The sequence below is a fragment of the Pantherophis guttatus genome, chromosome 11 (assembly GCF_059756535.1).
Source record: "Pantherophis guttatus breed Tessera chromosome 11, ASM5975653v1, whole genome shotgun sequence".
Classification (NCBI taxonomy): Eukaryota; Metazoa; Chordata; class Lepidosauria; order Squamata; family Colubridae; genus Pantherophis; species Pantherophis guttatus.
Window position 1 is genome coordinate 1,641,144 of NC_142073.1, and position 25,483 is coordinate 1,666,626.

The 25,483-nt window shown below is 44.8% G+C and overlaps 2 protein-coding genes across 4 annotated transcripts in view; one reads left to right on the forward strand and one right to left on the reverse strand.

Annotated features, from left to right (window-relative positions):
• The window catches only part of BANP (BTG3 associated nuclear protein), an 86,316-nt gene extending 77,610 nt beyond the window's left edge, over positions 1 to 8,706 (reverse strand). The window contains exon 1 of one of the 2 annotated variants that reach the window (XM_034426599.3): positions 8,456 to 8,706. The gene's annotated coding sequence lies outside the window, so the exon portion shown is untranslated. The remainder of the gene's footprint in view (positions 1 to 8,455) is intronic. The other variant, XM_034426598.3, reaches the window with a different exon arrangement.
• A 1,664-nt stretch (positions 8,707 to 10,370) lies between these two features.
• CA5A (carbonic anhydrase 5A) lies at positions 10,371 to 24,193 on the forward strand. 2 transcript variants are annotated; one of them, XM_034426596.3, is made up of 7 exons: positions 10,371 to 10,566; positions 16,717 to 16,914; positions 19,940 to 20,058; positions 20,468 to 20,563; positions 21,078 to 21,140; positions 21,786 to 21,941; positions 22,723 to 24,193. In XM_034426596.3, exons 1-7 carry the CDS (start codon positions 10,425 to 10,427, stop codon positions 22,930 to 22,932), a joined length of 984 nt encoding a protein of 327 aa, XP_034282487.1. In that variant the 5' UTR covers positions 10,371 to 10,424; the 3' UTR covers positions 22,933 to 24,193. The 2 variants fall into 2 exon arrangements, with proteins under 2 accessions (XP_034282487.1, XP_034282488.1); XM_034426597.3 differs by lacking the exon at positions 10,371 to 10,566 and adding an exon at positions 14,370 to 15,256.
• Positions 24,194 to 25,483: the final 1,290 nt, after the last annotated feature.

The following is a 25,483-nucleotide window of genomic DNA, read 5'->3' on the forward strand; positions in this document are numbered from 1 at the left end:
GGTTATTCTCTATTCTCTATTAAAAACAGTGTTTTTAACTGTTTTTGTGTTTGCAATCTGTGTATTGCAGCATTGACGTAATGGGGGGAAGGGGCATTTCTAGAGTGGTTATTCCTTTTTTCACCCCTTTGCGTTGCAATCTCCTGGATTATATTATATGACCTACTCCAGAATCTGACATTTAACGGAAAGCAAATTTAGGTAACGACAATGCAATTCAACCTATCTAGAAGACAGAGGGCTGGAGAAGGCGGTTCAAGAACGTAGAAGAGATGGCAGCGACTGCACCCAAATTACACAATTACCAAGTGTCCAAAGATGCTTTTTCAAGAGGCAACTGGACTTGCTTCGTTTTTCTCTGAAAATATCCGCTTCTCATCCAAGAAGCTTCTTCAGTTTTGTCTTCAAGGAAAAACAAAAAAAGTCCAGTTGTCTCTTGAAAAAGCACCTTCGGGACAACCGTGTCCTGGATGAGTGAGCATCTCCGTAGACATTGATCAAATGTCCCCTTCCTCAGCTGGAGACCACAGTCATCATGTCTTTGGGAGAAAGTTTCTCAGGACTAAAATTAACGCCAGCATTCAAGCTTGGGGGTCATGTGAGACTTTTTCCTCATTAGATTAAGATCAATGCAGTCAAGATGAAGTGGTTTTAGCCACTGCTGATTTCATGAGAGTTAAGCACCCTACAATGGCTGTTGCTAGTGGTGCTTATGTTGGATTGGATTGTCTCCTCTTTTTAGCATTTTAATTCATGCCTAATCCGCATGTTTACTGTTCTCACAAAAAAGCCTTCGTAGTAAAACAGATTAAGAAATCTATATGGACACGTTTAGGAACTTACGCTGAATGGTACAAAATTAAGACTTGGAAATGATTCCATTTGAACAAAACCAGTTTCTGGAGTTTCTACAATTCAGCTCCTGCAATATTGAATTCCACTTTACACCCAAATATTTTATAACAGTATCCTTCTGGGGTTCCTGTATTTCTAGGTTCCCAAATTGATTTTAGATGATGGAAAGAAGTCACATCTAAATTTGTCCCAGATATGGAAAAGTGGAATGGAGCAGAAATACAATGGCAGACTGATTGGTATTTTTTTTTCCTTTGATATCTGGAGCGGAATTCTGTTGACGAGAAAAATCTTATTTGTCTCTGAAAGGCCAATGCATAATGAAGCACTCAGGTTGAACGAAAGCCAACTTGAATGCAGCCATTTCTCTCTCTCTCTTGTGGTCCTGTTGTGGGATGAATTTAGAATATGCAGGTGAAGAGTGGACTTCATCTCCCAGAATTCCCCAGCCAGCGTGGCAACTTGAAGAGTTCTGTACTTCAACTCCCACAATTCCCTGGCTGGGGAATTCTGGGAGTTGAAGTCCACAACGTTGCTAAGGTTGGAGACCCCTGATCTACGGCATTGCTTTGAGTTTCCCAGCCAGCCAAGGCAACAGCTGTTCATTTGGGGGGGAAGAGGGGGGCTAGAAAAAACCCTTTCTGAATTCTTCCCAATGAGGACACCGCAAGATATGGAGTTATTTATTCAAGAGGATCTGTTGCCAAGAAAGATTCATTTGAAATTCGGATCACCGTGAAAGGATTAGGAGCGCATTTGCACCGTGGCGAGGGGCCCAAGTGATCTGGCAAGAGACTGAGGGCATGTGGTTGCCATTTCTCTCCTTTTGGCAAATTAACTTTGCCATTTCTCAGAAGTCTTGGGCCAGGGCCAGCCTTCACATAATAAAACAGCTGTGCACGGATTACGGTTTCATCATGTCCCGAGCTGCAAATGCGGTTGGAAGCTCGGCTGAGGCTGAAGGGAAAGAATCTTTCGATCCATAAATTAGAAAAGGGACCCAGCCAAAGCAATTCCCCCCCCCCAACTCCCTTTTCATCTTGGCTTTGCTCAGAGGGAAATCAGAATCATGCACAGATTCTATTAGGACAGGTAGTCCTCGATTTACAATCAGAGTTGAGCCCGAGATTTCTGTGGCTAAGCGAGACGTTTGTTAAGTGAGTTCTGCTCTCTTTTATGACCTTTCTTGGCCACAGTTGTTAAGTGAATCTGCCTTCCCCATTGACTTTGCTCGTCAGAAGGTCATAAAAGGGGATCACGTGACCCCAGCACACTGTACCCGTCATTAAATGTGAACCAGTTGCCAAGCGTCTGAATTTTGATCACGTGACCAAGGGGATGCTGCAACGGTCTTAAGTGTGAAAAATGGTCATAAGTCACTTTTTACAGGGATGTTGTAACTTTGAATGGTCACTAAGTGAACTGTTGTAAGTCAAGGATTACCTGTACTACTTATCTGTTTCCAAATTAAGGTGCTATGGGGAGCTGGGTTTTACCACGCCGTTCTACAGGTCAAAGAAATGAGCGCAAGACAGACTTTTGCCCCAGAACGATCAGTTTTTAGCATTAAATGTGACCCCGCCACACACACACACACTAAATGACAGCCACACTAGGCAGACCAGGCCAAGAAATCAACTCCACAGGAAGGCTAGAACTATTTTATTGCAATTGGCTACAATAATAAAATCCTGGGGATCTGACTGTGTTGTACCTCCTCCCCTTTCTTATACCCTTGTGAATTAGGGAAGTCTCTGCCTGAATCGCTTCCAAATATTTATCTATTTGTTGTGGACTTAAAATATGTCATCCCCCCCCACTGTTTCCCTGGCCATAATATTATCCTGCATCTTTCTATCCAGGTCATTTTCCTTCTTCTCTGCATTAAGTTTATTGCTGTTCACAATGTTCTGATTAATTTCGTACATCGTGCTAAGCCATATTTTAATCACAGTAGGATAAATAAATCAAACCGGGGAGATTCACAAACCCTGCTAAGTCATAAAACTAGTATTTAAAAATCACAACCCCTGATTTATGCAACGCATGCATTTAAATTTGGGCGTAGTGCAAGGGATGAACCCAGCTATCATGTCTATTAAACCAGGATCTGCTTCCAAAGAATTCATATTCTTCTCTCTTTGCATTCAACTAGCAATGTGGCTGTATCACATCGATGTTCATTCCAAGTATTTTTGGAGGGAAAAACAATTGGAAAAATACATCTCAACAACCTCATGGCACTGAAAACTAAGTAGGGTTGGGCCCAGCTGGCATTTGGATGGGTAACCACCAAGGAATCCCAGAGTGCTAAACTGAGAAGCCCCAAACTCCCAGAATTAGACAATGGCAAAATGTCATAGATGTGTCCATGAAATAAAAATCAACTCAAACAAAATTCGTTATCCTGCAAACCTAACTGTAGAATTTCCTCCTTCAGTTCAATCTTTTCCATCTGCCAGGTGCCTTTTGAACCTTTTTGTAGAAATTTCAGAACAACATTATTGTTTCATGGTCCTTTACACAGGTGTCCTTATTCTAATAGCACTTGCTTAGAGCATAAGAACCCTGCCCAAACAAATGTGCCATCTAGAACCTAGGTGCTAGAGTAAGTCTATCATATGTCTCTTGCAGGAAGCTGATAGACAGAGCATGTATGCAATTGTTCACTCTTGTAAAAAAGCCTTCAGAAGTTGCTTGCCTGCTGGGATCTAACCCAGGGGTCTTCTGACTGAGGAATTCTGGGACACAAATCTTAAATCTGCCAAGGTTGGAGACCCCTGATCTAGCCCAATGGCTAGCTGCTTTCCCTGTTGGATAACTGAAACTTCTCAAGAACTTGCTGGATGTATTCAAGTTTTTCCCTGCCAGCCTTCTTACTCACTTATATCCAAATTCTAGTTGGCAAAGTTACTGAACAATTATTAATATACTTTCCTCTGTTGTCTGCAGAAAACGATACGCAGGGGATAGATTGCTTATGGGGCGATTCCACATAGTTTAGGACCGCCAAGAATCTTAACTTCCCCAGGCATGGATGGTTATCTGGACAACTTTTCCATATGCCCGCTCTGATCTGGAGCAAGAGACAAGATAATTTTGATGCAAGACAGAATGAAAATCAGATCTTCCTTTGCTAGTCAAGCATACTTGTTCCGTTTATTAAATTATGAAAACTATTCAAGAATATAATTTTCCTTCTTTCTCATGATAGGATTATTATTATTGTTATTATTATGCCTTGCACTGGTTGATCCATTTCAGTTCAGTTTGATAAGTAAGTGGATTGTAAACCACTATGTTTTTCTTCTTGAAAATCAGGGCTTTGTTGCAGATATTCCCGCCATATGTTGCTCCAAAGTGACAAAAATAGCCGATGAAGATGAGGAGGAGGAAGACTGCACTACCAAGCTCTCTGGCTTTTGTTTCAACAAAACCGCAAATCATTTCAGTTGCATTTAGGTGTGTCCAAAGACAAACAACAAATGGACCAGAGCTTATTTGCAAGCCGTCAATTCCATCAATTCCTTCCAGGTTTGAGTGTTTCCGAATCATATTAGAATAACATAAAGTAGAATAAATTCAATGGAACCAAGTCTTAGTTCAAAGTTCTGAATGTAGTTTTGGAGAAATGGGCCAATCCTATGCAAATTGACACAAATTCTGCCACAGCTTTACGTCACCTATTTTGCAGGACCAAAATGATTGCTTACATTTTAACTTCAGGGAAGTTGTGGCAAAAGGACATCTTCACCTATAAAAAAACCAAGGATTTGGATAGAATTGTAACTAAATAAATTAGAAGGTTTCTAATGCACCTTCGTACGATCAGAGCCCTTGGATGTGTGGAGTCCACAGTTCCCAGAATTTCCAGCCAGTGCAGGCTGTTTAGGAGAAAAGGCCAGAAACGAAATCTGTTAAATGGAGGGCAAAATAAATCTGCCCATCTGTTGCTTTTGCAGGAAATACAGGAAAGTTTAAAAACCACGTCTTCTCCTAAGTTTCCATCTTTTGCGAGAAGGAGTAAAACCACAACTGGCAAGAAATCCCAAGTATCGGTTTGCTGAGGTACTAAAGAACATTCACCTTTCTTCTATTTCTTCAAAGCATGGATTCCTAACTCTTGGTGGTGGTAGCTTGGATTCTGACATGATTTTCCATTCGCACGTCACTCTAATTTAGTCAGAAAAGCCCTCTCCTTTGAAGAACGGGACGGCCAAAAAGCTCAGAAGATAATAAAGTGGAACGAAGTTCAGCATCATAATCCAGAGATCAGCCATCAAGGCATGAAAGCTGCCTTGGCTGCTCTGAAGTAAAAATGCAATAAAGTTGGGCTAATTGGAAAGAGGCACCTGTCAGAATTCACGGCCTTTCCCGGTATTGAAAAAGAACATTTATTAAGTGGATTAAATTAAGTGTCTTCAGGAGCAGATCTTGCATGTTTCTGACACCACAGATATTTACTGCATTAATAAATCTATAAATCCTTTTCCAGTATTTAAAAAAAAATTGGACCAGAAACAAATCCAGCGCAAACAGGAATCAGATCAATCTGGAGAATGTAGTTTCTTCCCGCCTCGTTTGTATTATTTTGGGCAGCAAATGCTGTCCAACTCTTCCATCTTATAGAACCACCCGGGGGCCCAAATGCATCTCTCGATTCCAGCAGCTGCCAAGGTTCGTTTACAGACTTTGCGAGATTGGTTCTAGCTTTACAAACCCAAGCTTGGATCCCGTCTTCAGACCCACTGGAGCTTTTAACCCTCCCATCCAAGTTCATTGATCCCGGACCAATTATATCACATGGAATACTGATTAATAAGAGTTGCTTATTTTTTAAAAAAACAGGGCTATTAGTAAGGAAAAGTCAAGGGGAGAATATAAAGCGTTGTCTTCTATTCCCCTCAAATCGGCAAACTGCATGTGAGTAAACAGGCTGACATGTCCCAAAAGTCCCGCTTGGATTTTGCACAGCTCCTTGAGTCGTTCAGAGGGGGGCAGAGAACACTTGAACTTGACTTGCCTGGAATTGTTTCCAACCCTTTTCAAAAAATCCAGTCATCGCATACGGTATACCTTTGTCCATCTGATTTTACTGACATCCTTAAAACCAATTACGCAGAATAGCTCCAAGTTTAAATATTTATTGTGATGAACAGTGGCTTTCCAGCAATTGTAAAGAATAGAAAACAGAATCCCGACAACCAGAGGGGATTTAGGAGCAGTTGCTCCTAAGAAAAAGGAATTCTACTTTGGCCTCCTTTTCCAAAGGAACATAGAAAGCTGCCTTGTTACAAGAATGGTTAGAGCATTATGGGTGCCCCCCCTGGAGATATGCGTTTAATGAAAAAATAGCAACAGAGATCGTCTCTAAATCTGTTCCGTATTTAGAGAGATTAGCGGATGATCCCATTTATGCCCAGAATTCCCAATCTGTTTTACCATTCAGTTTGACTGCTCTGGTCCTTTTGAAAGACAGACAGGCCATTCAGGGATCAGAGCCCCCCACAATTCAATTATCATCCCTGATCAAGATTGGAGCACTTATGACTCTAGTACCTGCTCGCTCCACTTTCCTCTGCTGCTTCTCTTCACCTGCCTGCGTGAAAGTCCTTTTCGTTTATGCAAAGCTAGATATCATCCATATTCATATATTGTGATCCATGCAGCCCAGCCAACTATTAAAAGCTCCCTGCCATCTATTTGCAAATACAGATGAAAGAAAATGCCATTTAAAATGCCCAAATTTCATTCAAGCAATCCAAGCAATATGGTTACGCATTTAATTAAAAACAGCCAATCCTAATTCCAAAATATGTGTAGTCATATGCCTCTGGTGTGGCCAAAAATTAAATAGAACTAGCATAGATAAATTGCTTGGATTATTAATTACGCACTTAATTCAAAAAAGCCAGGCTTAACTCCCCGAGAAATGGATACCTATTTAAATTCTTCTGGCTTGGATAAAAATTGATGTAATTCTGGATATGTAATGTATTTTTCATTGAAGTTTTCTCTGAATTGTGTCATATCGAAAGATTTCTAGTTCCACATGCTAGCAGTTCCAACACATTTGTACATTTCTTGCATGCAACACATGTGCAACTGCTCAAGTTCAATCCTTTGATAAGATCTCATTTTGCTTCCACTAAAACAGGTTGTACAACTTCTTTTTATTAGTTGTGTGCCCTACATCAAAGCATTCTGCTGTCCAAGAGGGCTAAACTGTTACCAACTGTCCTAAATGTTACCAACTGATTTCACAATGATGTGAAAACATCAACATAGGTTATATAAATACTCATATGAAGTGAAGCACGTATTGTGTACAGTCAAATTTAATGCTTCCTGCTTATTATTACAATGTATTTATTATGATAGTTGTTAACTGCCTACAATATTTCAAAGACTGCAGCCTGTTAATAAATTGTACACCGTGCTTTTAAACCACCGAAAACGTCTTTGTTCTGCCTATAATGTTTATGACCTGTTTTAAGTGCCCAGCATTGCAATGGGACAGGAGCTTGTATACATTTTCTTTAATTCCCTTTACAGCACTATTTTATAACTGCCCGTTGAGAGAATTATCAGACATGCAGTTCATTCACCCAAAGAACATTTATTATTCAAGCACCTTCTTATCTCACCCAACTGGGCTCATGTTTAAGATGCTGGAGGAATCCAGATCCTCCAAGAAGCACCAAACTCTCTTGGAAAGAAACCGAGCAGGCACCCAACCACCTTTCTCAATTCTCTCTTTTTTTTTTTTATTTGATTTCTATGCCGCCCTTCTCCGGAGACTCAGGGCGGCTTAGCAATAGCCTCCATACTTTTGTATATTTTATACAAAGTCAGCTTATTGCCCCCACAAACTGGGTCCATTCTTTCTCTTCTTTTGTGCCCTTTACATTTCCCTTCCCTATCTTTCCTGGACAAAGCACTGGTACCTCGGGTACAGCGGCTAAGAAAGAGAGAGGGAGGTCCTCGCATGGTGGGGGGGGGGAGAGAAAAAAAGGGTGGCCCGACTACATGACCTCGACGGCCCCTTCGACCCTTCAGATTGGGCTTTTCGCTTCTAACCTGGGCTAAGAAAAAAAGGGGGGGAAGGGAGAAATGGGGAGGGGAGGGGAGGGGGGGTCTCCGCAGTCCTTCAGCCACACGTCACAAGATGCCCATCCGAGCATCCATCCTAACTGGGGTGGGGGACTTCAACTCCCATCATGCCCAGCCACGAAGCTGGAGGGCTGGGATCTGAGCGCCTCGCCTGCTGCGGATGATGGGACTTGTAGTCCTGAGTGGGTGGGTGGGTGGGTGAGGGGGGGGCCCGCCGGGCAGAGCGGCTTCCTGCCTGCCGAAGGGCGGGGCGACGGGAGGGGGGGGCGGCGCGGGGGGGGCCCAGAGAGGCGAGAGGCAGAGTCTGAAGCCCCGCCCCTGCGCGCCCCGCCCCCGCCCCCTCCCGCTCGCGGCCCTGCGGGCTGGGCGCCGTGAGGCGACCCGAGCGAGCTCTCCGTCGTCCTGAGGGGCTGAGCCGGAGGCCTCCGGGCGCCGCGGCCGAGCAGCCGCATCCGCAGCCGGGAACCCGCGAGAGAAGCGAGGTTACCGTTTGCCTTGCCGAATTCTCGTGGTGTTTGGCCGGGCGGCTGCGATAATGGCGTCCTTCCTCGCGAGAGATCCTCCGGAGTCGGCCGCTGCGCAGGCGCGCTCGGCTAGCGCGTCCCCCTTGCCTTAGAGTCCCGAGACGGCGCGCAGGCGCACTCCGCGCTCTTCCCCGCTTGGGAGCCGCCGGCGCGTCGACAGCCAAAGCAGGGCGGCCGCGACGAACTCGAGGCGAGCGGGAGGACTCGGAGTCCCAGAGGGCCTTGCGCGCGCGCGATCCCTCGCTGCCCCGTGACGCCCTTGGCACGCTGGGAGATGTAGTTCGCCGGGCAGAGCTGCCCTTATTGACCGTTTTGCTGGGGTGGGGGGGAAAGTCCTTATTGTCAGGACTTATAATGTTGCCAGTTTTAATATATAGCTCTAAGCCAGTGTTTCTCAACCTTGGAAGCTTGAAGATGGGTGGACTTCAACTCCCAGAATCCCCCAGCCAGCGCTGCTGGCTGGGGGATTCTGGGAGTTGAAGTCCACCCATCTTCAAGCTACCAAGGTTGAGAAACACTGCTCTAAGCAGTGGTGGGATTCAGCCGGTTCGCACCACTTCGGGAGAACCGGTTGTTAACTTTCTGAGCAGTTTGGCAGACTGGTTATTGGAAGAAATCATTAGGGCAGAGAACCGGTTGTTAAATCACTTGAATCCCACCACTGGCTCTAAGAGCCGGACCCTCAGATAAACTGACGGAAGAAAAGTTGGAGGCTTGGAATTACACCTTGGAGTAGAAAAACAAGCTGCCCAATGCTTGATCAAGGTTGCTCATTGAAAGCACTAATAACCAAGCCAGATTTTTTTCAACTCTTCATACAAACTCAACAATCCTTGGAGAAAATCCTGATGCTTTGAAAAATCAAAGACCAATGGAAGATATGACTAATCACCATATCTATGTCACCGTCACAGATGATACAAGGAGCAGCGTATATGAGCTCAAAGAAGCCATCGAGGATAGGCAGTCCTACCAAAATGTTATCTTTCAGACCACAGAAATTTCAATAAAAATGAACAGCCGTTGTATTCGTTGATCTCTCTTTGGCTCCCCTTAAAATAGCAGGGCAGGGCCAGCTAGTTCCTACCTACGAGATTGACTGAGCCAATGTTTTGAAGCTCACATTGTCCAGACTTGGTATTATCAGTTTAGGGACTGTTTTAGGCTCATTCTATCAACCCAGTCTATAATTTATGGTAAAAATTAACTCTCTGTACATACACAGTTTCCGACAGTAGAACAAAGGTTGTCTTGTGGTTTATAGAAGAGAGATGCTCAAACGAGATCCCTAAAGATGGGCTTTTGGGGGTTCCTGGAGGTGGTGAATATGACTTTCTTGAATATTAAGATTGTGCTAAAACCTGAGAAATTTTCCTCTTGCCCCTTTGCTTCCCAGGGGGGCTTTGCTGAATGAGAGCTACTTGGAAGTCTGATATCACTAATCTTAACAACTGTTTTCCCCATCAAGGGTCATCTTTCCCCTTCCCCTCTTTGCAGACTCCGTGTCCTTCAGCCAGCTGTTTGCCATTCATAAAATGCTTCTGGGAACAGGACATCAGAGCAAATACTGCGATGTTTTAAAAGAAGATTGTGCAAAAGAGGAAAAAGAATCGCCCATTCGGAGTATTCTTTGCAATCTCCAAATTCTTCTTACGTGGGAGGAAAGAGGACTTAAAGGTAGACAGTTTCTCGGGGGCAAAAAACAGGGGCAGAGCATAAGTGGGCTCATCCTGCATCAGAACCTACAATCAAAAGAGAAATCCAGAGGGACAGGTTGAAATTTAACCTTTTCTTTCTTTCTTTTCTTTCTTTTTTTTTTTTTTTTTTGGCAATCCATTTGCCCTAACAGGACATTGACACTAGATCTGTCGGTTTGAATGGTGAAGGCGCTTTTTCCTTTGCTACAAATCTATTCTTTTTTTCTTAAAAAAAATGAATATATTTCTTACCAATCTAAAAATAAGGGACTTGATCCATTTGAGCAAAAAGTCGAAAATTGCCTGGGGACAATATCTGACACCCCGAAGATCCTGCAACTTGATTAGCTGCACTCATAAAAACAGGTATTCTTCCTGTAAGTATCCGGCTTTTATTCTCTCTTTTTCAGGGAGATTTTAATTTAAACCATTGGCGTTTGTGTGAATGGTATCATTGGATCTATGTTTCTGGTGGGAGAAAGCACTTTTATGAAATCAGAGCAGTAGCAATTGTTTTCATTGGTTTGTTTCTTTTTGCTATAATGAGATTTTTACATTGTGACCAACGTTTACTATAACTAATCATTTTTGAAAACAGAGTATTTCGGGAGGACTAGAAAGAAAAAAATGGTTTTAAAAAAAATTTCCTCTTTTGTTTGTTGCACTGGATTAAAACATTCCCCTTTCCAGTTTGGTGGATGGATTTAAGCCAACCAATAGCTTTCACATTCTAAACCGAGCGAAAACCTCAGCTCAAATGGTGATAAAACATCAAAGAGTGATTGAAAATATTATTTATCTCTAAACCTGGGCAAAAGCATAAGGGATCTATCCCAATCTCAGTCTTCTCTCTTTTCAGTGGGAACATGTTTGTTTTCCTGCTGCAAACCAGCATTATTTAACAAGTGTCGCTGGGAGTAGAGTTAAAAGAGGTCAGCCAATGCCATAGCCAACCATGCCTTCGGGCAGAGCGATAGTTTTTTATTTATTCTGCCCACCTTGGTGCACCTGTGGTCACGTTGGCATATCGGTGATCTGCCCCGTTGAAAGGTTTTGCTTTTCCACTCATTGGAAAATCCTTTGGACCTCTTAGCGTATTAACCAAGTGTGTACAAGAATTGCAAGGGGCCTCATTGGCTTTAGAAACCGGAATTTCCAGTCAAACCAACAAACATTTTCACCAGAGGAAAATCAACCCGTCTGGGTTTCGAAATAAATACTGGTAGATCAGCTATGGATCACTGGAACAAACAGGATTTCATGAATAACCTAGAATAACCGAGGTGGAAGGGACCTTGGAGGTCTTCTAGTCCAGCCCCCTGCTCAAACAGGAGACCCGATATCATTTCAGACAAGTGGCAGCCCAGCCTCTTCTTAAAAGCCTCCAAGAAGACATTATTTTCAGATATACTTTTCAGGTAAAAGCAGTTGTTCTGAACCATTTTTAAAAATCCCATAAAGTACATTTGGCCAGTACTTTTGTTTAAAAGCTTCCTTTCAACTAAGCTCAACTTCTAGTAACTTTGTGAATTTGTCTTTGAGGTGGTTTTCTTACTTAGCAACAAAACGAATTCTTATTTTTCTGAGTAACTGATAGCTTTGTGTCCCATCAAGAACTAAGAAGACCAGTTTCTATTTACCTTTGAGGCCTCAATGAGTGTTCAAAACGTCACAGAAAAGGACAGGAGCTTTGGAAAAACTCAGTTCTTCCTTTGCTCGGAGATTAAGGGAAAAAAAAAAAAACCAACACAACAATATGATCAGGAAGGTAGCAAAAACTGAAGCCAGCTGCAAATGGTCACATCCCGTGGTTTCTCAGCTTCTTGCTTAGCCCGTTGCAGTGACAGCCAGTTCTGGATTATTCAAACAACCGTCATGAAACTAAGCAGGCTTGGTGCAAAGAGACCCAAGTTTCATAAACCCATTCCTGTGTATTCAAAATGCAGTATAGACAGCCAGAGATACATGCACATGAAACATACTAGCATTTCATATTTTACTCTCCCTGGTGTTTTTTTTTTTTTTCATAATTACTGCCAAAACTTTTTAGCATGAATGCAAATCCACAGGAAATTTTGAGTCAGTTCTTCCCATCTAGTACAACCGTGTGACTCACGCAAGTAACTGTGGATGTGTTTTTTTCCTTTTACTTGGCCTTGTCAAAGGATTCCTCAAACAGATGCCAAGAGTCATTTAAAAATATAAGTGAATCCTTTGATTCCTTGCCCCACTGCATTTTCAACCAGATTATTAGCATGAAAGATGGGCTATTCTACTCCATTTCATGAACAATTCAAAGAGATCATCATGCTGGCTGGGGAATTCTGGGAGCTGAAGTCCATCTATCTTAAAGCATGCTGGCTGGGGAAATCTGGGAATTGTGACCTAGGTTAGGAAAGGCTGTGCCAAGACATTCTAGCCGAGTGTTTCTCAGCCTTGGCAACTTAAAGATGGGTGGACTTCAACTCCCAGAATTCCCCAGCCAGCAAGGAGTTGAATTTCCATCCACCTTCAAGTTGCCGAGGTTGAGAAACACGTTCTGGACAACGGGATGCCATGCAAAAAGACAAATAGGAAATGAGCATAATAGGCTCATAGGAAGCAGCCCAATCTTCCAGCAGGAATCCTCCTCATTTATTCATTATTTGGAGATTATACATTCCATTAAGATTCTCAAGGCTTAAACCCCCACAGAGAGCTTTCACAACAGGCTAAAAGCAGAGAGGTAACCTCCCCCAGATGCCCTCTCTATAAAGTGGGCAGATCTAGCAGTGCCAAAGCCCTGGACCTGGGTGGGGGGGGTGGGGTGCATGCCCCTCTCTAAAGTCTAAAAAAAAGCACACGTTTGCGTGGTTCCATGGATGCAGAAAGCAAGCGCCATCGCAGAGTTGTCTTACTTGCTTTCTGTTTGGGGTGAATTGCCATGGAGATTTTGCCAGCTCAGCCACCTCCGAGAAAAAGCCCTTTTGACAATAAGGAGTGGTTTCAATTAACCTTCGCTGTGCCTGTAACCTGACCTGTTCCAAAGCCTTCCCATTTTAAAAGCCTGCCTTAAATTCCCCCCCATCCATTTCCACCTTCCAATCTGAGCATTTACTTGTCTTCGGGTTTCTCTGAAGCCTCAGCCCATTAGTAGTGGGAACCAGCTATGCTCGTCCATCACACTAAATTGCAAGCCACGGCCAGCAAACCATGATGGATGCATTCACACAATAACCTACATGAGAGTAGAATGGTGCGTCTGGTTCAGATAAGATGACCTCAAGTAATACCTTGGCTTCTACTTTGTCACTGTAGTTTGGCTGTGTACAGGTTTTAGCGTATTGTGCAAGCGTCATTTATTTGCTAAGGATAAAATGTTGCGCCGCGGGTATTAATGTGCAGCTGTGTGCAGCATGCAGAGTTCCTTTAAAAGCCCCAAGGACAGACTGCCTTTTAGGAGTCAATTTTATACTTCTCAAGGGCAACCACGAAGGAAAACAGAAAAGCATTATTTTACTAGAGTAGTAGTTTCCTCAATCGCTTGAAGTGGTGTGGATTTCAACTCCCAGGATTCCCGAGCCAGCTTGATTCTGAATTCTGGGAGTTGAAGTCCACGCATCTTTAAGTGGCCGAGGTTAAGAAAACTGTACTAGATTAAAATAAAACCGCTCCAGTTCAGCTCTCTCTGCACAAGACCTCACTATGTTCCTATGGCAATCTGGACCATGTCCAGTGGAGTGGGACTAAGAAGTGGCCCTTTTGCACACAGAGTGTGGAAGCCCACCAGCAGAGCCAAGCTGCCTTCTTTATAATCCAAGCTGGGCACAGAGCCCGGGCAAACCTTCCCCTAACAGTATTGTTCAGCTTATTCCCAATCACAAGTGAGATGCCCTTGGAATATAACATTCCCTGAAACCCAAGCAAGCCAGCCCTTCAAATGATGGTGAAGTAAAATGATTTATTTAGAGGAAAGAGTCAGAAATATCAATGCAGGCTCTGTTTTTAAGAGACAGCCGTTTTTCAAAGCGTATTTCAATAAAACCGGGCGAGGGGGGGGGGATGCTTTGGCTGTTTTTCAAGGCTCCATGAACCCTCGCCCAGCCACACAACAGAAAGGGTGGCAAGGAAAGAGAGCACCAAGCAGCAGACTCCCCCATCCCCCACCCCCACCAAAAGGAGGAATTATATCTCTTAATTCACCCAAATGAGCCAGGAACCAACCCAACCTCTTGAAGTTGTCTGCTCCCCAAGGAAGTTCATAAGCAACTGAAGCAGCTGCTTTTTAGGGAAAAGTCCAGGCCAGAGAAAGCAGGCGGGGAGGCAAAGCGTCCTGCATCAACGTTACAAAAAAATATTTTCCCCAATCCAAAGACGGTCCCATTGTCTTGGGCGGGGGTCTCCAAACTTGGCCACTTTAAGGCTCGTGAATTTCAACTCCCAGAATTCCCCAGCCAGCATTCGAGGTTGAAATCCACACAGGACTTCAAGCAGGTTGAGAAACTTCTCCGAAGTTGGTCTCGCTTTGCCCCTACAGCCCACCCCCTTAAGAGTCCGGTTTATCGGGTCAACCCCTCCCCCCCTTTCTGCCCTTCCAGTCGGAGTTCCGTGTCAAGCCGGGGAACGGTTCCCACGACCGCCCCACTCTCTTCACTTTCACTTTAAAAAGTTTTTTAGTAGTTTATCATTGAGCAGGCAAAGAAAACTCCAAAAGTAAACGGACTCTCCACCAGCCGGCTGCAGGGCGGGAGGGGGCTTCCTGCCCACCCCGGAGACCCTCGCAAGCGCCGGGCTGCGGGCTCCGCCCCGGGAAGCCTCAACCTGGGGCCGGGCAGCGGCGCTCAGCTGGGAGGAGGAGCCGCGGAGGAGGCTGCCTGCCCAGCCGGCCAGAAGCTCCGCGCCGGGGTCGGCTGGTCCAGGCGGGCGGAGCGACCCGGCGCAGCGCCTCCCGGAACCGGCCGGTCGCCACCATGGCCCGCCTGCTCCTGCCGCTCTTGCTCCGCCAGGCGCCCGCAGCCTTCGCCGGCCGGAGCGGGACGCGGCGCTGCAGCCTCGGTGCCTGCGCTTCCTATCGCCTCCGGGACGGCGGTAAGTGGCCGGCGAAGAGGGAGGGACCCTCTTCCCTTCCTTCCTTCCTTCCCTCTCCTTCTTCTCTCCTTCTTTCCCTTTTCTTCCTTCCTTCTCTCATCCCTTCCTTCCCTCCCCTCTTTTCCTCTTTTCCTTCCCTCTTTTCCCTCCCTCCTTCCCTCCTTCCTTCCTTTCCTCTCCTTTCCGTTTTCTTCCTTCCTTCTCTCATCCCTTCCTTCCTTCCCCTCTTTTCCCCTTTTCCTTCCTTCCTTCCTTCCTTCCTCCCCCCCTTCCTCTAAGCAACTCCAGTTTGAGGGATCCAAGGTTTCCATCTTCACCATCTCTTGCCCTCTTTAATAGCAGCCCCTCCCAGCTGTTCAGAAAGGCCAGAGGGCAGAAAGGATTAGGGGTGGGAGGGGTGATGATGGTTTCCGCTTTTTCTTTGGGCTAGAAGATGATGGTTTCAAAAGAGAGCACCTCTCTTGACTCACCCAGTTTGTCCCAAGGCAGAGGTTTTGGGGAGCTGCAGCTCATTTCATCAGAAAACCTTTCCTCCTCCCCCCCCCCCCCGCCACCAGGCCTTCAGTCCCCCTTGCTCCCCTCACCCCCACCCCTGGCTTTTCCCAGCTATTTTCCCTTTGCTTCTGCTGAGGGTGGATTCCCCGTGTTTGGAAAACCAAAGCCAAACTCCCTTCCTGTCTTTCTCCACCTCCGGGCAATGTTTATTCTCCTACCTTCACCATATCCCAGATTCAATCTATTTGCACAGACTTGCCTCCCAACGAACAGGACGGGGTGTTTCCCTGGCACTTGGCCATTAGGCCATTAGGGTGATTCAACCCCTGGAGATATTTTCATGGGGAAGGATCACCTGGTTCACTGGATCTGGATTTTCGGTGCCGCCTCCATTATTTTGCTAACCAGGGCACTGACTCATTTCAGAACAAGAGAAAGAAACTCATCGGATCAAACTTATCACCCAGAGATAATTGGGACGTCAAGGAAGAGAATGGCCCATAACAGAATTTCATCCTATATAGGCGCAGTGAGTCAGTGCCCTTCTTAGCAAAATAAAGGAGGCGGCACAGAAAAATTGTGTGGGCATCAGTGCAGCATTTCGCAAGGTGTCTCCCTGGGTCTGAAATGCAATTTCAGACTAAATTGAAATTTCTCCTCAACCTACAGAGCTGTTATTCCTGGAGAATGAAAACTTGAAGTCTTTAAGCAAAAGCTACCTTTATTCACTTCATACCTGCTAAGACTGAATGTTTCTTCAATAGTCTATAGCCATGTTTCTCAAACTTGGTAACTTTAAGATGGGTGGACTGCAACTCCCAGAATTCCCTAGTCAGCATGCTGGCTGGGGAATTCTGGGAGTTGCAGTCCATCCATCTTAGAGTATGCTGGTTGGGGAGTTGCAGCCCACCCATCTTCAAAATTGGCAAGGTTGCTAAACCCTGGTCTACCCCCTCTCCTTCCAGTGCACCCTCTCTGGCAGAGCCCGATTACCATCCCGGGAGGCAGCCGCCAGTCTCCGATCAATATCCAGTGGCGAGACAGCGTTTATGACCCTCACCTGAAACCCTTGGAAATCCGCTACGACCCGGACACTTGTCTCCACATGTGGAACAACGGATACTCTTTCCTGGTTGAGTTTGAGGACACCACAGATAAATCAAGTAAGAGCAACTGAACTTAAGATGTGCGGTGAGTTTTCAGAGGCTGAACATAGAAGCAGTGACTTGAAAAGGAATTTGTGCCGGTAGCAGAAAGATTTCAAAATCCAAATAACTCTGAAAAGTGTAGTAGACACGGTCACACTTAGGGGTGTGTAGGTGTATACTTTGCATCATATATTTTGAGGTTGAGTTGCTTGTGCCCCAATTAGCCAAGGGGGTGTCTAGTAAAGCAGCTGGGTCTTTCTCTGTACAATTCCCCGGATTTGTTGTGCCTGCTAAAATTCCCTTCCAAATGCAACCTAGCTAACATTTAAAAAATTAATTATCATTCTTTAAGTATAGGGCACTCTTCCAAAACCTCCGATACCCTTTGTTCAGCTTTTACCTTGCGTTTTGCGTCCGTAAATACAAGATGCCCTCTGTGTGGTTTCATACTGCTTGTTGTCTGATGAAAGGTGTTTGGCAATCTATATTACCGAAATGTAAACGCCGGTTATCACCTTGACTCAGCTGACAGATAAGCTTTCTGAATAAGGCACCTGAAAGGATCTGAAAAAGATAGGGCCTCCCTATTAAGCAATGCCTGTTCTGCTCTCGTGGTCTTGGGAAATATTTTATCCTGTACCTGGCCAAGCTTTGCATGGGCCTTATTTCTCTCTCTCTCTCTCTCTTTAAGAAAGAAATAAAAGGTCAACTTTATTGGCTGACTTAAACTATGCGTTTGGTGCTCCTACAGCTATGCTATTTCCATCAAACAGGAACAGGATTGCCTGGGGCAGAAATTAAAGGAACCCCTTAATGGCTTTGCACAATTATGAACAATCTAGTCTGTGAATCAGTGTCAGGCAGCTCAAGTATTAAATCCTGGCAACTTTAAGACTTGTGGACTTCAACTCCCAGAATTCTCTAGCCAGCATGTGGACTTCAACTCCCAGAATTGGTTGACTAGCTGGGGAATTCTGGTAGTTGAAGTCCACACATCTTAAAGTTGCTAAGTTTGAGAAACACTGCTTTACTGCACCCTTTATTCCTTTGTATTTTTTGTTGTTTTTCAGAAACATAAATGCTTATGTTCACTCTTCTTTCTCCTTTACTTTTAGTGCTGTCTCCTTCTTTTAGTTTTTGGGGTCTCTTTCTCTCTCTTTCTTTCTTTCTCCTTGCTTCTGCCCTTCAAGGAAAATAAAATTAGAGAAGAGGAAAAGTGGATTAAAGCTAAAGTTGAGAAGGAAAGACAGTGCAGGAAGGTAAGTCAATGGGCATAGAAACAGGATACTGGACAAAATGCCCTCAGATTTGTAGCCAGGATGAAAGAAGATTGGCGGCGGGCACAGGATGGCAGCAGAGCTAGGGGACAAATATCAAAATATGGGATGATGTGTGTTGCTGGTATTTTTGCCATCTGGTGACTGGTAGAAAGTGTAGAAGAGAAGGACATTGTGGTTCGCAGACAGAAGGGTTTCCAAAATGCTAATGCGAAGTTTCATCCCCAAAGGATGGAAACCTTGCAGGTTGCCAGGAGCTTAAGCTAGCAAAAAAACCCACACTGTGTTGTGACTTCCCCCCACCTTAATTAGAAGCTTGGGATCTACTTCTGGTATTTGACCCATCAGGAATGTGGCTTGAGGGCTGCATCTCAAGTTTTTTCCTGGTTCTGGGTCAGATCTGAAGGTAAATAGCTGCCTTTGGCTTCTGAAATTCTGCGCACCCTTTGGTGTCCACGAGAGGGCGGCCATGCTCAGCCTTTTCCGTCATTCTCGGAGAATCTCAAAATGGGGGGAAAAAACAGGAAACGGAGAAACGCTGTTTTGGTTCTGCCAGCTGTCGAGAAATCATATTAGACTTTCCAGGACTCGGGATATTCTTTTCTATATCTCTCTAACCCTGAGATATAAACCTATCTCACAGATGCAACTACGGTTGGAATGGATGAAAATGGATTTGTGTGCCAAAATTTAACCCTTCCAGCTTTGTTCTCTTCTCCTTGGAGAAAAGGTTAAGCCAGGGAGTCTTAATTTGGCTTCTTTGCTTAAAACATCACTTTCTGACAGTTGAAGATTGATCTGCTCCCAATTTCCCTGCCAAAGCAAGGAATGTATTATAAAACTGTTGCTGGGATTGGCATCAAATGTCAATTGTTTTGCTTTGATTTTTCTTGGGTGAAGAGATCAGAATACACACCTGACATCGATAGGCTGTGTTGTTAAAAACAGTGTCCAAGATTTTTCATGTACTGAATTGGACAATGACACCCTGATCATCTGCAGGCCTGGCTTTCTTAGAAGTCTATTTGACTGCTGGGCTCTGAGAATCTTTCTAGCTTTTATGGTGACTAATATTCCAGAAATATCTCTGGAAAGACCATGGATCAATGAAGACTCTATCTTTAGTTCTGGGGATGTAAGCATCTTGGTGCTACCTCTGTCCAGAGCTGCTTATTCAGCAAAGCAGAGGAGATCCGTGACATGCCAAATAAAATTTCTCCCAAAATGCCAATGTTTGTTTGAGTTAGAATTGTATGGTATCAGCCTCACTTAGTTAAACCAGACTGGGAGTTGATTTCATCAATAAAGGCTACTTTACTGAGATGGGCTCTAATACAATAATTTTGCAAGTCAAATTGTGCTGGACGTCTTTCCCCCACTTATACTTCATTAAATTGTGGAGGTGTCTGCCTGAATTCTTCCCAATGTAATCTCATTGCTTGGACTTCAAACACGTTTCAGCCCCTTTTCCCTAGGCAAGCATTCCTGCCTGTCACCATCAAGGTCCCCTTCCTGATTCCTTACAGGTGGGCACCCAGTGAGGCTTTTTTCATCCCCCCCCTTTATCAAAATTAGACACTGCAGTATCCACTCCAACTATTTTGCAGTGTGAATCCTCAAAATGATAACGTAAGCTCAAAATGGCCTTTCAATGGTTTGAAGCCATTAACAAGTGGTCCAGAATCCAGGCTCCCCTTGTGAATGACGCAGACCCCTCCTCTACACCCCCATCCCACTGAAGGCATGCCTTTTCTCCACGATAGTCATAACAGGAGGTCCCTTGGAGAACAACTACCGGCTGAAGCAGTTCCATTTTCACTGGGGGGCCGTCAATGAATGGGGCTCCGAGCACACTGTGGACTGCCAGGTGTTCCCAGCTGAGGTAAGAGGAAGACCTGGTGAAGATCGGGGAGGCAGGGAATGCTGCGGGTCCCATCCCCGAGGGAGATACACCTGGTGGGACCCAGAAGAAGAGCCTTCTCCATGGTGGCTCCCTCTCTCTGGAACATCATCTCTCCAGAGATAAGAATGGCCCCCTGGATGCTTGCAAGGTGAATGAGATGATGGGCTCTTCCCCCAAGGGTGGTCCAGAGAGATATTTTAATTTCTGGAGAAGCGGCATCTCATTCTGCACCTAGGAACCAATCTTTGGGTCTTACCACTCCCAATGGCTTCACAGCTTGCAACTGCTCTTAGCTTTGGGCATTGTGGCTCCCTGGAGCTGTCCAGAGCATCGTCTTCCAAGATGCCCCCTCTTTGAAAAGACTTAGGGTTCCCCTTGTTCCTTCCAGCTGCATTTAGTTCACTGGAATTGCTGCAAATTTGAAAGTTTCGAAGAAGCTCTAATGGACGAGAACGGTTTGGCTGTCATCGGCGTTTTTTTGAAGGTATGACGGATGGTGGAAAAATGGCAATTTTCCTATTATTCCTTCCAATCTGTTGTTGTTTTTCTTACACAATAAGCATCATTTAAGTAACTCTGTTTTGATTTCTTTGTGGATTTGCATGGATATGTGTGTGTGTGTTTATACTGCAATAACAGCATCAGAATATAATCAGGGGACCTGGCCAATTTTATACTCAAACTGTCAGGGTGGGGATACAGGAAGGAAGGTATAAATAGAGACAAAAACAGACCTGTGGGAAGGAAGGGGGAGGAGAAGGCCAACTTTGGCTCTAAGTCCTTCGTGCAACCGAAAAAGGAACTTCTCTGCAGAGAGCCAGTGACTTTGTTTATTTTGGGATTTTTTCTTGGGTGGTCTTTCAGAGAAGCCATTAGTGGGGAAATGGGTGGGATCGGGAGATCAGAAACCCTGTTGTCCTAAAGTTTATCAAGGAGTAAAGATGTTATTGGTACAAAATCTTTAGATCTGAATCCAAAACTTATCTTTGCTTTGACAGCTTGGAGCCAATCATAATGGCCTGCAGAAATTAGTAGATGCCTTGCCGTCCATTAAATACAAGGTAAGATGGAAGTTGATCTCTTTCCTACTTGCCTGGAATGCCCTATCTACTCAGAGGAAGCAGAGTACTGCCTTTTAATTCTTGCTTCCTAAAAGTGGAAGAAGCACGAGAAAGATGAGTGGGCACACAAGGGGATTTTTATAATCTTATGTGTCAACTCTGAAGCTAGCCTGATTGAGGCCATCTTGGAAGCTTCAGTGCTGCCACACTGGAGCTGAGAGATGGTGGGGGGGATAGAGATAGCTGGGGTTTTGTAGCCAAAACAAAATAGTTTCCCCCTGAGAACCAAGGACATTCCCACAGGTGGCAGAAGAGAGGAGGAGGGAAGTTTCCAAGCAACCGGACAGCACTTGGATTGGACCATGTGACTGGTTGTTTGGGGAAAGGGGGGAAAAAAACTTTAACTTTTAATTAGGTGGAAACCGTGGGAACCTTTAGAGTCAGTTTTCACCAGTCTGTGCCAATATGATACATCCAATAAACCTGTTCTTTGAGGAACCTGCTTGCCTTGGAGTTCTGTTTGCTATGGGTGTATTACTTGGAACCCTGACATTACGTTTCAAAACCCCAAGAAGGTATTTGCAAACAGGGAACACCTTACAGCTGTCCCAAACTAACCGTGTTGCTGTTGGTGGAATTTCTTAGGATTCTCTGGTTGAACTGGAAGAGTTTGATCCTTCCTGCTTGTTGCCTTCATGTCCGGATTATTGGACTTACTCGGGATCTCTGACCACCCCTCCGCTTTCAGAGTCGGTCACCTGGATCATCAAGAAGAAAGCCATTGAGGTGGATGAAGACCAGGTCTGTCAAAGGGGAACCAGATTTGAGAAAGGGGAAGGAACCATGCCATCTGAAATCATGCTTAGCAGTAATATACGGACAGGCTTCACATTCCCCCCCTCAGCTGTGGTTTGTTCCAACCATAATTTACGGAACAAAGATTAGTGGTTTGATCTGGGTATAAGGGCAAGTCATAAACAATGGTTGGTTTTGTACATCAGGCCAAGCCGTAGCTAAACAAATGATGTTACGGCTTCATCCAGGATTGTCTTGTGAAAGAGATGCAACGTAGCCAGGTTGAAATAGAAGATGAGCTGAAATTTGATCCATAGATGTGGCAGAGCAAGTTCCTGCTGAGTCAGTTTTCCCACTTTAACCATTCTCCTTATTCCAACATACGTAAAGGTACTTTTGTGTGGATAAACGGAGAGCAGAGGATTGAGCTGGCTTGGGATCAGCAGGATGGAGAAAGTTGGATGTCCACCATCGTGGCTGGTAGTGACGGCCATTCTACTCCGGCCTATCTAGCTTAAATATTGCAGCTACCTGGATCCTGAGTTGGGAGTAGTTGAATCCAGAGTAGAATTCATGTGCAGGATAAAAATGCAAAAAAAAAAATTAGAAATCCCATTGCGTCTTCCAGATTCTCAGCTATGCTGCAAATGCTTTTGTTGCATTTGAAGGCTCCTGTCGGCCAGTCTTGGCTGAGAAGGAGGAGTCCTTCCCAGGAGCTCTTCAGAGGACCCATGAGAGTCCCATCTCCTTGCTCTCCCTTCCTTTGACTGCTGTTTCTCCTCTCCAGCTCGAGGTCTTTCGGATGCTGCTCTTTAGTCAGGCTGGAGAAGACGAGAAGAGGATGGTGGACAACTTCCGTCCCCTGCAGCCCATCATGGATCGAACAGTCCGCTCCTCCTTTCCAAAGCGCTTCTGGCAGGACATGGAAAAGCCGTTGGAGGACCAGATGTTCCGTGCCCATGAGCAAGGGCGCCTTCAGGACACTCTGCATCTTTAAGAAGCTAAATGTTATTATCTGCACCTGAAAAGTAGTTTAGCATCAAGCTGAGGACAAGATCCGTGGCTTCAAAGGGGCCAAGAGTTTTCTGGTCCTTCCCTCTTCCAAAAGACTGCGCTTGTAGTGTGAGAACCGCTTGGGCTCTTCTCCCAATAACAGATCAAAGCACCAGTTAGGACTTCAAGCCTCACCTCTGCTCTCCAGGTGTTTCTCCATCAGCAGATGCTGCCTTGCAGGAGCTGAATAGTTGGGTAAGGCCTCTCCGAGGACCTCTGAGGAACCAGGACTGTTCACTGAGAGGGAATTTATACAATTTGACAAGGGCAGGAATTTGTTTTGGGTGCCAAGCTACTTTGACCCAGATGCCAGGATTATAACAACCTAAATTGCCAATTGTTCTGGGAATTATAGTATTAATGCACCTGAGGGCCATTCTGTTGCAGAAACCTTTGCCAGATGGCCTAAGCCTCATCTGCCTCTAACGGGTGGTGTAACTTTATAGCAGTTCCTCTCCTTCCCCAGCAATTTTTCTGACTCTGTACATACAAGAGGCTGGGAGTTATTTGGGATCTAGGAAAGAAGTGGAAAACCTATTCTGTTTAAATCAGCAGATTTGAATGGATTTTGGGCTCTGAAACAACCAGGCGCACTTAGAAGGAAATACCTAACATAGGCACGATATACATTACAAGGAAACATGATAGGATTCATTTCCTAACCTAAATATGTGTGTGTACTTGCTGATACATGAAACCTGCCAGATTGTAAATATGCAATTTTTTTTTCATTCTGTAGCACTTTAAAATAGCCTTTAAAACACAAACTCTAGGTAGAACCTGCACAGTGCCTGACCACCTGCACAGTGGAAGACAATCAATCCCCTGTAGCAGCTTGCTAAACCTTCATTTGAGGTTAGTGAGTACACAATTGCTGCCATAAGTGATCAGGGGCATTCAAAACAGCCACATAGGAGGACTTGTGGGTTAACAACCTTAACGTGTGTGTATTGAAGCAGGAATAAATCCACAGTACTTTCACGCCTTACAACATTGCTTCTCAAGCTTGACGATTTTAAGACGTGACTTTCTTCTTTTTCATATCAGAGCTTTTTGTATCTCCTAAGTCCTTTTTCCTCTTCATGTAAAAGAATCGGAATAGGTGGCCTGAGAGATGGATGGATCTATTTGGCGTTTATAAAAAAGGTGCAGAAAGGAAGCTTACGCTGTTACGCATCTTTATAATAAATACGAAGTTTTCTCTCTCCGTCGTCCAGAAGTTATTTCAGCTGTATTTGCCTTGGGAAAGAGGAAGGAGGGAAAATGAATTGTTTCATTGTGTGGGAAGTGACAACAACTAGATAAAAATGTTTTCTCCTAAAAGGCATTGAGAGGGGAAAACAATATCCTACTGTTTTGACTGCAACACTTGTTAAGGAATAATGTGATGGTTCATTATGGTCTCGGAGCACAGGAAATATGTCCTCTCAACACACGCGTGCTTCTGTTTTGGACACTATTGTCTTTGCCAGGCGACCTATGAAGATAGCCCCGTCTGCAGAACAACCACATTCTGCAAGTTGACAGTTTTCAAAAATGAGAGAGGCCTTCTGAAGGGAAACTCTGTGTGTGTGTGTGTGTGTCTGTTGGACAAGGCTGGCACCTCACACTTCATTTGCAGCAGAATAGCTTGAATTGAGGAAGCTAACAGGTGATAACATGGCCCAAAGCAACATTATGAGCTTCTCTTCTTCACTTTAGTCACCAAAGAGGCAGAAAATGAACCAACCAGGATTTTCTACATTTATTTATTTATTTATTTATTTTGCCCTGGTAGGGCAGTTCTTGGATTTTCAAATTCTATGGAAGAGCTTACTCCTTGGGAAATGCATAACCAGGTTTCCTTAACGAGGTTTAGCAGAGGTGTGTAGGAGAAAAAGACCTCGAACTCTCCTGCAGAAAGGGTGCTTTGAAAGAAGTCTAAACCAAAATCTCTCCTGAAAGGAGGAAAAGGTTCCTTGCTGGGTGCCGCAACCCCCTTCCCCACCCTCCAGAGATGGGCTGAGGACCGAAAAGAGGGTCAAGCGATGGTAGAGGAGCCCTTCATGGTTGACCCGCCCCAGATGCTGTGGGGTTAACAACTAGCTTGCTTTTAGAAGAAGCCTGTTGTTTTCTGGAGATTATGTCAGAAGCCACTTCGGCCTTATCTCTTGACCTTGGCTAAATCCCTTTGATGTGACAATCCTGCCCTCGCCTGGGCTTTAGCACAAGGAGCCGGTCTTCATAATCAAATCCCCTTGAAAGGTTTTGTGGCTGAATGCAGAGTAATAATGGGAAAAGGAGTCGGAGCAGCTTTTTTTACACACTTTTTACAAGACCGGTGTGCAAAAGGATCAGCTGCCTCTCATCCTGGGCAAAGGGGACAGGAAGGATCCAGGTGGGAAGGAGGAACGGAAGGCTGGCTTGGCCACCAGCATCAACTTGCAACGGGAGCCCGCGAAAAGCCTTGGCAAGCAAGTATGATGTTCCAGTAGAAGACAACAATCCAGCAATCC

Bases quoted from the DNA above. Each gene is read 5' to 3' on its own strand.
- CA5A (XM_034426596.3), top strand. From the start codon at position 10,425: ATGAATATATTTCTTACCAATCTAAAAATAAGGGACTTGATCCATTTG. The intron at 10,567-16,716 runs GTAAGTATCCGG...CTCTCCTTCCAG, and splicing joins TAAAAACAGGTATTCTTCCT to TGCACCCTCTCTGGCAGAGC. The intron at 21,942-22,722 runs GTCTGTCAAAGG...TCTCCTCTCCAG, and splicing joins TTGAGGTGGATGAAGACCAG to CTCGAGGTCTTTCGGATGCT.